Source organism: Hibiscus syriacus, unplaced genomic scaffold, assembly GCF_006381635.1.
Source record: "Hibiscus syriacus cultivar Baekdansim isolate YM2019G1 unplaced genomic scaffold, ASM638163v2 tig00110195_pilon, whole genome shotgun sequence".
NCBI classification, from domain to species: Eukaryota; Viridiplantae; Streptophyta; class Magnoliopsida; order Malvales; family Malvaceae; genus Hibiscus; species Hibiscus syriacus.
In genome coordinates, this window is record NW_024062621.1 from 304,010 (window position 1) to 317,454 (window position 13,445).

At 32.1% G+C, this 13,445-nt stretch overlaps 2 protein-coding genes across 3 annotated transcripts; one reads left to right on the forward strand and one right to left on the reverse strand.

Moving 5' to 3' along the window:
• Positions 1–735: 735 nt before the first annotated feature.
• LOC120218141 (BAG-associated GRAM protein 1-like) lies at positions 736–8,374 on the forward strand. Of its 2 annotated transcripts, none has more exons than XM_039215108.1 (18): positions 736–1,123; positions 2,079–2,129; positions 2,206–2,303; positions 2,945–3,020; positions 3,715–3,843; positions 3,944–3,990; positions 4,143–4,266; positions 4,410–4,526; positions 4,818–4,847; positions 4,998–5,097; positions 5,666–5,772; positions 6,308–6,451; positions 6,535–6,639; positions 6,942–7,088; positions 7,257–7,310; positions 7,434–7,497; positions 7,877–7,938; positions 8,054–8,374. In XM_039215108.1, the coding sequence occupies exons 1-18, from the start codon at positions 929–931 to the stop codon at positions 8,171–8,173; spliced, it is 1,770 nt and encodes a 589-aa protein (XP_039071039.1). In that variant the 5' UTR covers positions 736–928; the 3' UTR covers positions 8,174–8,374. The 2 variants fall into 2 exon arrangements, with proteins under 2 accessions (XP_039071039.1, XP_039071040.1); XM_039215109.1 differs by having other exon boundaries at positions 996–1,123; positions 2,060–2,129; positions 8,054–8,173.
• Positions 8,375–8,548: 174 nt separating this feature from the next.
• LOC120218145 (transcription factor bHLH153-like) lies at positions 8,549–10,014 on the reverse strand. Its single transcript, XM_039215113.1, has 5 exons — positions 9,911–10,014; positions 9,774–9,839; positions 9,453–9,518; positions 9,066–9,113; positions 8,549–8,904 (listed from the first exon to the last, which is right to left on the reverse strand). The coding sequence occupies exons 1-5, from the start codon at positions 9,989–9,991 to the stop codon at positions 8,749–8,751; spliced, it is 417 nt and encodes a 138-aa protein (XP_039071044.1). The 5' UTR covers positions 9,992–10,014; the 3' UTR covers positions 8,549–8,748.
• Positions 10,015–13,445: the final 3,431 nt, after the last annotated feature.

Here is a 13,445-nt window from a genome sequence, read left to right on the forward strand (position 1 = left end):
AGAACAGATCTGGTACAAATTTTTACTTTAGAAGTTAAGTCAAATTTTGATTTTGATGGAACATTCCTAAATCCATATCAAATTAGATGGCAGATGAAAGAGTGTTATGCCTAAATCGAATTCAGATGACCCGAAAATCTAACTTTACCCAAAACATGATCAACCTTATTTATGATAGTATCTATTTATTATCTAAATAAGCTCACATACATTTTTTAAATAACACTACTCACATCTAAATCATCGAACATATCATGTCATCTATTTATTTACATGTATAGTACCTTAAGTTCATAATTTATCTTCTTTGTATTTTTGAATAAATTCTACCTAGAGAAAGAGAGAAGTAAACTTTTAATAAGTATTGAATTCACAATTCAAAGAAAAAAAATAAGATGTCAAATGATAACTTTTAATCACCTATTCTGGAAATATTTATTTTTTATGTTTTATTAATAAAGCAAATAAAATTCCAAAGATATAAAATTAACTAATCCATTAATTAAACTTACCCATTAACTCTATTCTTTCCATAACATGCGAAAACTACTTTTCAATGGTTTATATAACTTTCAAATTCATCCAACAATATTACCCCTCACACTCACCAAAACCACAACATAAACACACACAAATTCTCTTTAATTATCCAAAGAACATAAGGGTAATTACGTCATAAAAAACGATCTTTTCCCGGTGATAAAATTCCAAGTCAGATTCATCAAGTTCAAAAGTCTCAATCTTTGACTCTCAAAACTAGGAAAACCCACATTTTTTAAACTAAATTACAAACAAAAACCCCTAAAATTAAACCCTTTTGAATTGTGATCAAAATGTTGATTAAAGTGTTTTTAATTCAGTTTTGTACAGATGGTGGTTGCTGAAATTTAAAAAGGAGGAATATTTTTTTTTAAATCAAAACATATTTATGATGATTGAAACGGCGGTGTTGGTTGATTATTTGGTGCCTTCATGGTGGGAGATCAAAGTGGCAGTGGCGGCGTCGCTATTCGTGATCGTTTCTTATTGGTTTTTTGCATTGCAAAGCGAAGATGGCGAAGGCGGTGATCGATCGCAGCTTTTGAATAATTCCGCTGATGGAGTTCTTGACGATAAAGACAAGGTCAATTCTTTGACCTTTTTAGAGTGATTTTTTATGGTTTTATTTTCGTGAATTTTTTTATTTTATGAGTTTTCATGTAGATGATGATATTGAGTGTAGCAAAACTTGAGGTTTTCTTTACTAATATGGTTGATTTTTTTGTTCAATTTAACAATTACATCTCTACTTTTCTGGGTAAGTTTTTAAGTTTCTTTTTTTTTTGGGGTGTTTCTAATGGCATTGATTTCTTGAAATAATGGGCCTCTAGCACACAAGTTCAATTCATGTTCCTTGTTTGATGAAATTTTGTTAGCATTTTTTTTTAATTTAAAAAATTATATATATTGTGTGCAGCTTGTTTTTATATAAAAAAAGGGTTCCTTTTCTGTGAATTTTCATTGGGTTTTCTCATCAGTCTTATTTATGTGGAACTTTACAATTTGTAAGCAATGTGGTCTTAAATGGAATACAATTTTGCAGTGTGATCACTAAGTTGCTTAGTTTCTTGTTATGCTGGCTATTATTTATTGCTGGTAGAATTCGCAAGAAGACAGATATTGATGTATGTGACAGTTGATTCAAATTGCTTCTCTGTGCCTAAATTCTTGTTAATTACTTGGTTGTCCATATTTATATGTTGGGCACTCTGTGGAGACGAATAACTTGGGGTGTTAATTTACTATCTGTTATCTGTCTTTGTGCAAAACTGAATAAGAGACTAGAGGCCACTTGTTTTTTCATGCTACTACTTTAGGCGAGTTTGCCAAACGTTAATGTTAACTTCATCTGTTAATAGAGCTTCCATAAATTGGGGTTTTGTTTGATGGAGGGCAAAGCTGTTTTAAGCACTCAATCCCATCTCAGGAAACCTGAACATTGCCAACCTTACTCTATTGCATTATGAAAAGGAGCATGTGCTCTTTTCATGGAGTAATTTTTCACTCCTTTGACATGCAGTTGTGCACTTATTTTGTAGATAGTCCAGTCGAAAGGAGATCTTCAAACTAATTCTCCATATCTAATCAAGGTACTTTGGGAATTTATTTCATTTAATGTGTCTTGTTTTGAACCCAAAATGAGACTGCATTTGCTTTGTTTCTAAGGTGGAATTGCTGGCAGCTAAGAATCTCATTGGTGCTAACTTGAATGGCACATCAGATCCTTATGCTATAATTACCTGTGGTTCCGAAAAGAGATTCAGGTTAGTTGTCATAATTTACTCAGTGCAAGTTTATGAAGGTTGATGACTTCTAACTATTTTAGAAAACTTGTTTATCTAAGATTAAGATTTTTATGATTAAGTAAGCTATACAAGTGGCATACATGAGAAGCACTTGCAGGGGAATGTGGCATTTTACCTTTCTTTTTGTCCTTTTTCATGTTATTCCCAATTTCCCATCTCACCTTGTATTTTGGTTTATTTTGGCATTAGTAGATTTATGTTTTCCCCCTTACCAGTTACTGGTTATAAGGATTTTTAAACTTATTTGTTAATTTTACCTTTCAAAATTGTTGTTTGTTCAAGATTTTTAGGCTGCATTTGCATTTTTGGTTCTTTAAGGGAAAAGTGTCTATTTGAGGTTAGTGGTTTATGTTTGTACTGTTTATATAATTTGCATGTTTAGTAGGTTATGAATATGACTATAAGAGTCTAAAGCTTTTGGTAAATAATTAAAATCATATAGTTGGACGGAATAACCATGCTTGTTCTTTTCCACCCTGCCTATCTGGAAAAGTAATAAATGGCCAGATATACACCTTTCACTTCCTTATAAGTCTTCTTTTTTTAATTATTATAATAGATGTACAGTTCCTATGAATTTACTCATCTTACTGTTGCAGTTCAATGGTCCCTGGTTCAAGAAACCCCATGTGGGGAGAGGAGTTCAATTTCTCTGTAGATCAACTTCCTGTCCAGGTTTACATTATATTTTTTTCTTGTTATATATGGAGTACTGGACATGTTTCGTTTTGCTTTTTTCTTGGAACATTATGCTGTATACACCCTGTGGATCCGATTCATGTGCTTTTGGTTAAAATCAGAATACTTTATCACTAACAAGCAGCATTGTAGTAATCTTATTGCTTTGATTTACATTTTGTCATTCTTGATGTTAAGGTAAACTGAGAGTTCTTTTGGACTGCAGATGTATAACTGCTTTTGAACAATGATTTTTCACTATATATTGATGATGGTTCTCTTCCTAGTTTTAGAGAGAGAATATGTTTTTGTTAAAAATGTCTCTTCTTTTCTTTTTTTTTACTTTTTCTACATGTAACACACCTTAAAGGAACTATTTTCAAATGGACTTGTATATTTAGTTTCTTCTGCAAATTGTGATTATGTTTTTGTTTTCAAAGCCAGGTATCAAGAATTTTCCTTATAATCTGAGTATCTGACTGAGTATTCCTCTTCTAATTCTTGGCATTGTGATCTAGGGAACTTTATTTATATTATTTTGAATATACTTGCATAATTGTTGAAAAAATGAGAGAGCGTAATTCAATGAAGGATGTATTTGGAAGAGAAAAATAAATGGAGACAACTCCATTGACAGTCCTCTCTATTTTCCTCTGTGGCACAGCTTGTCTAACAGAATCCCCCCCTGCAGATAAATGTGACCATATATGACTGGGATATAATTTGGAAGAGTGCAGTTCTCGGTTCAGTTACTGTTACCGTTGACAGTGAAGGTCAAAGTAATGCAGTATGGCATACCTTAGATAGCACATCAGGACAGGTGATATTTTATTCCCAAATTCCATTTTTATCATATTCTCCTGCCTCTTTTACAATATTTCTACTTAAAATGATCAATAAAAGGCTTCACTTCTTTTCAGGTTTGTCTACATATCAAAACTATAAAACTCCCTGGGAATTGTTCCAGGTATATTTTACAGCTTTCAGTATATCTATCTCTTAAAATGAAATATTTGTGTTAATCTGTTTATTTCTATGTTGAACCCACTTAGTGATAAATTCTGGTGGAATTACTTTATCATCACTATTTTTCATTGAATAGTTTAATTTTACTGACAGGGGTATAAATGGATATACTGGAACTAATTCTCGAAGAAGGATTTCTTCAGATAAGCAGGGACCTACAGTGGTTCACCAAAAGCCAGGGCCTTTACAAACAATATTTAATCTCCTTCCAGATGAGGCAAGTTTCATGAACTTATCTCTAACAAGATTTATTTATAAATAAGTCAAGGTATTATACGGTAAAACTAACAGGCAGGAGTTCTTGGCAATCCCATTTCATCACATCAAGCTGCAGGTTAACTAACAGACAGTATCTTTCAGGTTGTGGAGCATAGTTACTCTTGTGCACTTGAGAGATCATTCTTGTACCATGGTCGTATGTATGTCTCTGCATGGCACATCTGTTTCCATTCTAATGTGTTCTCCAAACAAATGAAGGTTAGATTGCCATCTTGGTGTATAATTTACCAAGGTTTAACCTATTGAATTTTGGTAACCTTGTCAAAAGATATGCTGAAGATAATGGTGTGTTCACTGACAGTAGAATCCTGAGATGTGCACTTTTACGCATAAAAATCTCCTTGTGCTCCTTCGTTAAAGGGGAAAACAAGTAAACCATATAACAAGAGCAAAAGAAGCTGTATAGAATCAACACCTCCTATGGTATATTGTAAACTGAAAGGATATGCTCAGTGATTCAAATCTTAACAATCTTTGTTTCCATGACAGGTGGTGATACCATTGGGGGATATAGATGAGGTAAACTTTGTTCTTGTGATGGGTACTTCTTCAAGTTTGTTTTGTGACATTAACAAGAACTATTTTGTAAATGCTTACATGCATTGTTTTGAGGATGATAGCGATAATTTTTAATGTTTCTATGCTTATAATTTCATGTGGTTTATGCAGATTCGTAGAAGTCAGCATGCATTCATTAATCCTGCGATAACAATTATTCTTCGGATGGGTACTGGTGGGCATGGTGTACCTCCATTGGGGAGCTCTGATGGTGAGCAGCTAAATTTTTTATCCGAAATGCTTCAGAGCTTGAGGGATTTATATCTTTTAGTATTTTGAACTAAAAGAGATTATATATTAATGATTTATTGAGGCCAACTTGAGTTTACCAAATGTGAGGTTTTGGTTACTTTATGGGGATAATTTTTGGCCAATATACTAGCGTTTAGCTGATTTTCATTTTTCATATTGAGATTATCTCCTTACTTTTTTACTGCATTGTGTTAAAATTTTCCAAAATAGAAATAAAAATCCTTTCTTTTCTTTTGGTTTCAATAAAGAAAGAAGCAATCCTATGATTTACATTCTGAATGAACACTCTTCTCTACTGTTTAAAATTATGTGCTCATGTGGTCATTTGTACAGGTTGATGTCTTACACACTAGACATTTCCCTTTCTCAATTCAGCTATGCATTCGTGGATCTTTCCCTTACAGATCAAGTTTAGTTTATTACACATCAATAGGAAGAATTCATTTTGCAAGAATCAGAAATCGGTTTTAGCATTAATTTATTTAAAAGTTTGTTTATGTTGCTGTTATTTTTCTTTTACCTTTCAGGTAGAGTCAGGTATAAATTTGCATCATTTTGGAACAGGAACCATGCACTAAGAGCTTTACAGCGTGCAGCAAAGAACTATCATGCAATGTTGGAAGCTGAAAAGAAGGTTCTCTTCCTGTTCTCTATGAATTATTCTTGGATTCTTTTGTTTATTGTTAACTTTTGTTGAACTCTAGTCTTGATTATTGTTAGTTTGATATGATGAGAAACATTACTCTCGTCCTTAGAAACAGAAAATTTTTATATGAATACGATTAACTGATTTTTTTTTTTGAATTGGCTTACCTTGGCTGTAATGATTTTTGTAGGACCAGAACTGAAAGATCTTTTCATGGGGAATGTGCATGCATATATAAGGAAAATCCAATTAATTTGGCTGTTTTAATGTCGAGTCGTCTCTTTTCTTTTTAGACCCAATTTATATATTGCATTTTTTAGCAAATATGAAATGTTATGTAGATTAATGATGGTGATATATATACTGGTTGGAGAAAAAGGAGACCTTTTGATTTGTAGTAATGCCTTTGTTTTCTTTTTTATATTTTCCCTTGCTTGGATTTGTTTTTGTGTAAATTCTATCCTTTTAAATTGATTGATCAATTCAAGGAAACTTTTATTTCATTCGTATTATTGTTATGTAGGAAAGGGCCGAATCAGCATTGCGTGCACATAGCAGCTCCATGAGAGGTAGTAGAAGGCAAGCTACGGCTCCCAAAGATAATGCATCTAAACCTGAAAAATCTCAAGCTTTTATCAAAGAAGAAGTTCTTGTTGGTATCTTCAATGTATGCATCAGATCTTTTCCTGCCTTTCCTGTTTTATCATTTTGTGAACTGGTATATTTCTGATTCATGAATGGTTCCTGCAGGATGTATTTCCATGCACTGCTGAGCAGTTCTTTAATTTATTATTAAGTGAAGACTCTAGTTTTACTAACGAGTACCGTTCAGTACGGAAGGATACAAATCTTTCGGTAAGCCAATATCATTTAGTATTACTCCATCTTATTCTATTAAACATGCCTTTTGTATTATTCTGCACTTGAATTCTTCAAAGAAACTATATTGATTTTGTAAAATAGGTTTGTTGAGTTTTAACTGGAAAAATGTTGGGAAATTATTGAAAATGCTATCATCTCCTATTTTTCAATGATATGAATAAATGAACTTGACCTTTTTTTCCCTCATCGAACTTGGTGGTAATATTCCGAAGAATTTTCTTTTCCTTGCTATTTAGGTTAGTTGAAAGTTTGTACTTACTCTCCATTACTTTCAGATGGGACAGTGGCATGCCGCTGACGAATATGATGGCTTAGTGAGAGAGATAACATTCAGAACCATTTGTAATAGTCCCATGTGTCCTCCAGACACTGCCATGTCAGAGTATCAACATTCTGTTTTATCATCGGATAAGAAAAAGCTTGTATGACATCATTCCCGTCCGTTTTATCAATTCTTATTCAATGAACTTGATAGTTTTCACTTTTTGTTAAAAAGATCCGTTTAATTTTGCATATTTTCTCTTTTTGGTTTTGTTGATTCAATTTTTTCCCATTTAATTGAATTTAGTCCAATTTTGTTCTTCTGGCAGGTTTTTGAAACTGTACAGCAGGCACATGATGTTCCATTCGGCACCTACTTTGAGGTAAGTATTAGCTGGATGTTACAATTAAGACATTAGTGTTCTGAGTTCCAGTGGCAGTTCTAGGTTTAAACTTCTTGGAAGAACTATTTACTTATTTTTTATCACGTTTATGTGCTGTATCAGGTTCATTGCCGATGGTGCGTGGAGAACAACAGTGAAAATTCGTCTATTTTAGATATAAAAGTCGGTAGGTTTTCTGCTGCCTTTTCATCTCTTGACATCATTTTTAAGGGCATATACAAAGATCCATTAGTTCTTGAACCACACAATTGGGGTTAGCCCTCTCCCATCCCGTAAAATCCCACTCCTCGATTCAAAGGGTTCAATATGCTCCTATAAAAACTGTTTCCCAGAAATTGTCTTTCAATCATATCCTTTACCTCAAAAGAAAGAACGACAAAGAAAGAGATTTATATGTTCTTTGCTTGTTTTTCCATTATACCAATATGACATTTAGCTGCTGGCGCATGCATTATTCTATGGTGAAAGTCAAGAGTTTGAAAATTTTCATTCTCTCTATCTGAACATCACAATTGTGATAAATGGGGTGGTATCAATTTTGGCAGGTGCACATTTTAAGAAATGGTGTGTGATGCAATCGAAAATCAAGTCGGGCGCTATCAACGAGGTTGATATAAATCTAGTCGAACATTTGAACTATGCTTTTTAATGATAATAATCATGCTTTATTTTTATAAGCAAAAGAGCTTGAATTTTTATATTATTACTTTTGTCCCGTGTAGTACAAGAAAGAGGTAGAGGTGATGTTGGATGTCGCCCGCTCATATATCAAGTCGCATACTACCGGTGGTGAGACCAATAACTCAGCATTCTCACCCTCAGATACACAAAATATCAGCTAGTATTAAACTGGGGTAATTTACTTCCTGTGATTTTATTGTATAATTTTTATCCTTTTAGTACACGTAATCTAAGTAATACGTAGAGGTACTAGGGTTTTATTTTAAAAGGCCTTGGGGTGTATAATGTAACTTAACCTTTATCTTTCGAAGGGAAGTATATTATTGTGTTATTCAATGTTCATCAATATACATTTTACATTACATGACTTGAGTCGAGAAAACCATAAAGTTCCGATAGTAAAGATGAATGTAGTTTGATCTGAGCAGTCTTGGACAGAACCTAGGACGCAGCCTGCGATGGCAAGGCCGGTCGCTAGCCGAAATTTCTAACTGTAAGTATAAATAAGTAAAAAAAATTATATAAGTCCATCCCTTAAACATAAGACCTTTTTACACCCCTAACCTCTCTTTGTTACTGCATCCACCGTACCGGCTTGAAAATACCATGGTGTAAGTACATTTTTATTACAAGATTATCGAACCGAGGTCAGATAATTTTGCCTACCATCATCCTTAGTGCTCCAGGCTTGTAAATTTGTCACAATGTTTGGTTACCTTTGTAAGAAAGTTAAGTGTCAATTGATTTGTGAGATAACCTTGTCATATTTGGGAGATGTGGTCTTCATGGGAGCCCAAATATCAGCACCGTTGCTGCTGCAAGCAACTCCTGTAGTGCACGAGATCGGAACAAGGCATAAACCTCGGTTTCTCAGGCAATAATTACTTTCAGCCTGGAAAGAAAGGAAAATTTGAATCTAAAATCAGATCGTAACTTTTGAACTATTATCCCTAAAATTAGCTAGTGTCTCTTGTGTGTCGGATATAGATATTTATACAAAATATTTCAGAGAAGGTCATCGTCATGTGATCTCTATATGAAAGGGATGCTCACCGGAAAATTATTTGTTGGTATGTTTTGGAGATATGGAGCACTCAACACCTGAAATCATCCGAAAAGAACACAAAAACCCGTAAAACCAAACCGAAATTCCCACTTAAAAACACCAAGCAGATCACTTCATGCTTGGTCGAAGCTTGACTGTATCATAGAACCATAAGCTCAAATTGTTAGAAGCTATGCTACTCAAATTGTCAAAGCTCTCAGATTACATATTAAAATGTGAAAATAAATCAATAGACCTTATGCTTAATCCAACAATCCGAACAATTTCATGTTGTATATTCACTGTTATTTGTGATTGTGATTATTTGAAGCAACCATTATAGATTCGCAATTCGTACGAACTAATATTAGTAAAAATAGGCGAGAGAAACTGACCTTAACTTGTTCGTGAAGGAATCGTATGTATTCCATTGCCTCCAGGAGGATAGAAGCAGTATCTGTCTGCAACGCACCAAACATAAAATCACAGTTACTGCAATATCGTCAACTGCGTGTCTTTTTTTAGAAGACAACTCCAGTAAAACCCTTGGTAAACACTAAAGAAAAACGAATATTTGCAGATGTGAAATATAAGACTCGACTTCTGAGCCGATCTTCCCCGGAAACGATTGACAAAAACGTCTAAAAGGATTATGTCAGTTGCAGCATACAGAAAGCATAGCCACCCTAAATGTAACAGTTCATTGCAAAATGTACCTTCCCGTATGGTGAAACAAGCTGCTGCAGAGCGACAATCCGTTCACCGATCTGATCTTTCCGATCCTATTGCCAAAAAGTGTGAATTAAGATCAATATTAAGACATCAAATGAACAGAGTAAAGAAGGCTAAAAACCTTTTTCGACTTCTGTCGTTTCGATGCCAAAGAAGTGAAGCCGCTATGACCAACAGAGCAAGGACTCCGTTTGTTTTCCATCGCTGTTCTGATATCTATCTCTTCTTCACTAGTTAAAAAAAGAAAAACGAATCACAGACCAAAGTAATAACAGACAGCACACAAGTTCAGCGATCTCGTGGATCCAATTCTATTCATTCAATTGAATAGCGATGAAAAGGATAATCAAAGAACATTTGAAACAACAAATTAACTAGACTTAAAGATCATGATTGCTTATATAACATCCGTTGCAATAGCAGAAGACCATCTAATCATAATTTCTCAACTTTGATACATTCGGCATGTTCTGCTAATTCGACATGAATCTTCCATATTTTCCAGAAACTTTAGGCTCAACCAAATGTGTAACAAAAGAAAATGCAAGAGCAAAGCTAATAAAACAATCAATACTGCAACCCTTATTTAAACCAGACGAAATTGAAAGGCTAAATAAAAATACCCAAGCGCTCAAAGCCTTCTTTAGAAGTGTGATCGTTCCCTTTGGCTTTGGTCAGTGGATAAAAGCATATATACATATACATACATATATATATATATATATATATATTATGGAAAAAGGCCACCCGTGTATGCTGACTGGTGGGAGCCAAGGAGAAATAGTTGACCGACAATTAAACTTATTTTGATCAGAGAAACTATATTGTTCCGAGTCTTCATTTTTCTTGAAATACTCGTATATGTTGGAAGTATATTCGTATCCAAACTACCACTCAAGTCCGAGTAACATAGCGAAAATGCATCCAAGATAAAAAAAAAAATACACCAATTTGAGGGCAGAAATCAGCTTCATTTCATCCCAAGTACAAACCTTCAAAGAAAAAACAATTGTTTATCAACTGCAAGAGACACAATGGCATCGTTTGAATATGATAAACCGGAAAACATCAGCTTCCTTAGTCAGCAGATAATGATTTATTCATATACAAGTAGACATATAATTTTATAAAACACCCCCATTCCTTAATTTAATCACAAAAACATCATTAAAAAACAATATCACCATAATAATTATATTAATATGTAGCCTCACAAACAGACAACAGTTGCAGGAATCAATTAAGAACACTGTAACCTACTAACATAAAAATAAACTAAATTAAACAATTCATGGAATAAGAATAAGTTAGGCACAATGATCAAATTGGACGGTGGAGAAAGCTCCAAATCATGCATAAGTGAACCATAAAAAACATATGATTTGCAGTTGTAATCTTCTAATTCCTTCAGTTTAAGTCCAAATAATAACTCAATGATACCAACCCAAAGATTGTTTTACTTAACAGAACTATGATTATTATAAAGATACTTTCAAGCAAAACATTTATTCAAACAGTTTGCTTACACCATGAAAAAGCCAAATGGAAATGGATAGAGTAAAGCAACTCACCAAGAACCTAAAGTTTGCATTGCCAAAACACATCTCAAAGCAAAGAAATCTCTAGTTCTTGTGCTTTGAGAAACTTTCAAAACTTAAGAGGGCACCCAAATTCAACATAAAGGGTTGTTTTTTTTAATGGAAAGACAAAGTTTAAGGCTTTTGTGATACAGTTTTCTTGTTTTTTTTTTCAACAAAAACGATCAACACCCAAAGTCCAAAAGGCCATTTTGTTGTGTTTTTCCTTCAGTAAAACATTAATAAAGATTTTCACGACGTATACGGGAACCGTAATTTTGCCCAATGTCCAAATAGGAAGAGGGGACGGGACCCACACGGTTTTGATATCTACAAATCACTGATTTTGTCATAAATCCAACTCGCTCTGTACTTGAAAATTGCAATTACTTGTTTTTCCTAATTTAGTATAAAATTACAATGACAAATTACACAAATAATCTTTCGGTTATAATCTCATAACTATATGCAGTTATTTTGTTAAGTTCAAGTTATAAAATGGTCACATTATTATTTATATGGTCCAAACTCATCATTTTACGTTAAAAAATTAATAGTTATTTGACCTGAACATTAACATGTTAATTGAGATATAATAAAATCATATTTTAATGATGTTTATTGGCACCACCGTTACTTTCAAGCACTGGTTCGACAATATAATGTTTGAAGCATTGACTTGACGATATAATGTAAATGCATAATCGAACCACAAATATAACTCAAACAATTCTAATATCAGATTTTATCATATCTCAATCAAAATGTTAACAAAATGTCAAATGACCATCAATTTTTTAACGGAAAATGATGAGTTTTGAACATATGAATAGTTGGGTGACCATTTTGTAATTTTTAATAATCGAATGACTCAACAAAGCAGTACCCTATAGTCGAAGAACCATTTGTGTACTTTACCCAAACTAAAAATATATATAATTACACTAAAAATAATTAAAATATATGGCAAATTACAAGTTTAGTACCCCAACTATCACTTTTATTTCATTTCAATCAGCAAACTATTTTTTATTTCAAAATCATACTTAACGTTACGTTTTGGTTTTCACTTTGATCATCGACCTTTAAAAAATTAATGGTAATGCCAACGTGATACCATTAGATAATGTCATATCATTATTGAATTTTTTTAAAATTATCACATCAGTGGTTCCATTAATTTTTAATGACAGGTGACCAAAATAAAATCAACATGTAATATTAGATATAATTTTTAAAAATAATAGTTGGGTGACTAAAACAGAACAAAAGTAATAATTGAGATATTCAAGTATCATAATTTAGCTTATTCAAATATTAAAAAATATAAGAATTTATATATTTCATATATAATTTAAGTTGTTTTAACGATCATGACACGAAAAAAGAAATTAAATGATATGTATTATTAAATTAAATAGGTTTATATATTTAAAAATATGCCTTTACAAAATATTAACTAAATTAATTGGTCAATAGATCGAATATCAATAATTAATTCTAAATAATATTTAAAACTATCATAATCTATATATTTCATACAAAAGTAATCTTATAAATTTTGTTTAAATGAATGATTGTCAAAAAAAATATTGTTTAAATGATATTAAGTACCTTATTATTATTTTTAAAAAATTTAGAAAGAGAAAAAAATTAAGATAACCTAACCATCTATTCAAACAGTCAAGAATTTATCAAGAACTAGTTAGTACTGAAACAAGACAGTGATGTTTTAAATAAATTATGAGTTTCTATCTTAAAATTGTGAATGAAGTAAAATAAATTACGAGAGTCATCATTATAATTAAATACGTGAATTCACTATGATTGTAAACAAATCAAATAATTTAGTTAGTTTATTTTTGTTATATTATGTTTTAAATAAAATAAACAAAGCTCATAAAAATAAGTAAGATTTTTAAAAGCCTTACACTATTAATATATTGTTAAACTTGAGAAATGATTTATATATAGAGAGAGAGAAATAATTGTTATAATATTATATATATATATATATATAATTAAATTTTTATTTTATTACATGAAAATAAAATTATAGATATATATATTCGTATATAT

Excerpts from the sequence above, each read along its gene's own strand:
- LOC120218141 (XM_039215108.1), top strand. The coding sequence starts at position 929 with ATGATGATTGAAACGGCGGTGTTGGTTGATTATTTGGTGCCTTCATGG. Across the intron at positions 2,130-2,205 it reads ATTCTCCATATCTAATCAAG|GTGGAATTGCTGGCAGCTAA; the intron begins GTACTTTGGGAA and ends TTTGTTTCTAAG. Across the intron at positions 7,498-7,876 it reads TATTTTAGATATAAAAGTCG|GTGCACATTTTAAGAAATGG; the intron begins GTAGGTTTTCTG and ends CAATTTTGGCAG.
- LOC120218145 (XM_039215113.1), bottom strand. The coding sequence starts at position 9,991 with ATGGAAAACAAACGGAGTCCTTGCTCTGTTGGTCATAGCGGCTTCACT. Across the intron at positions 9,840-9,910 it reads AACGACAGAAGTCGAAAAAG|GATCGGAAAGATCAGATCGG; the intron begins GTTTTTAGCCTT and ends TTTTGGCAATAG. Across the intron at positions 9,114-9,452 it reads TCCTTCACGAACAAGTTAAG|GTGTTGAGTGCTCCATATCT; the intron begins GTCAGTTTCTCT and ends GGATGATTTCAG.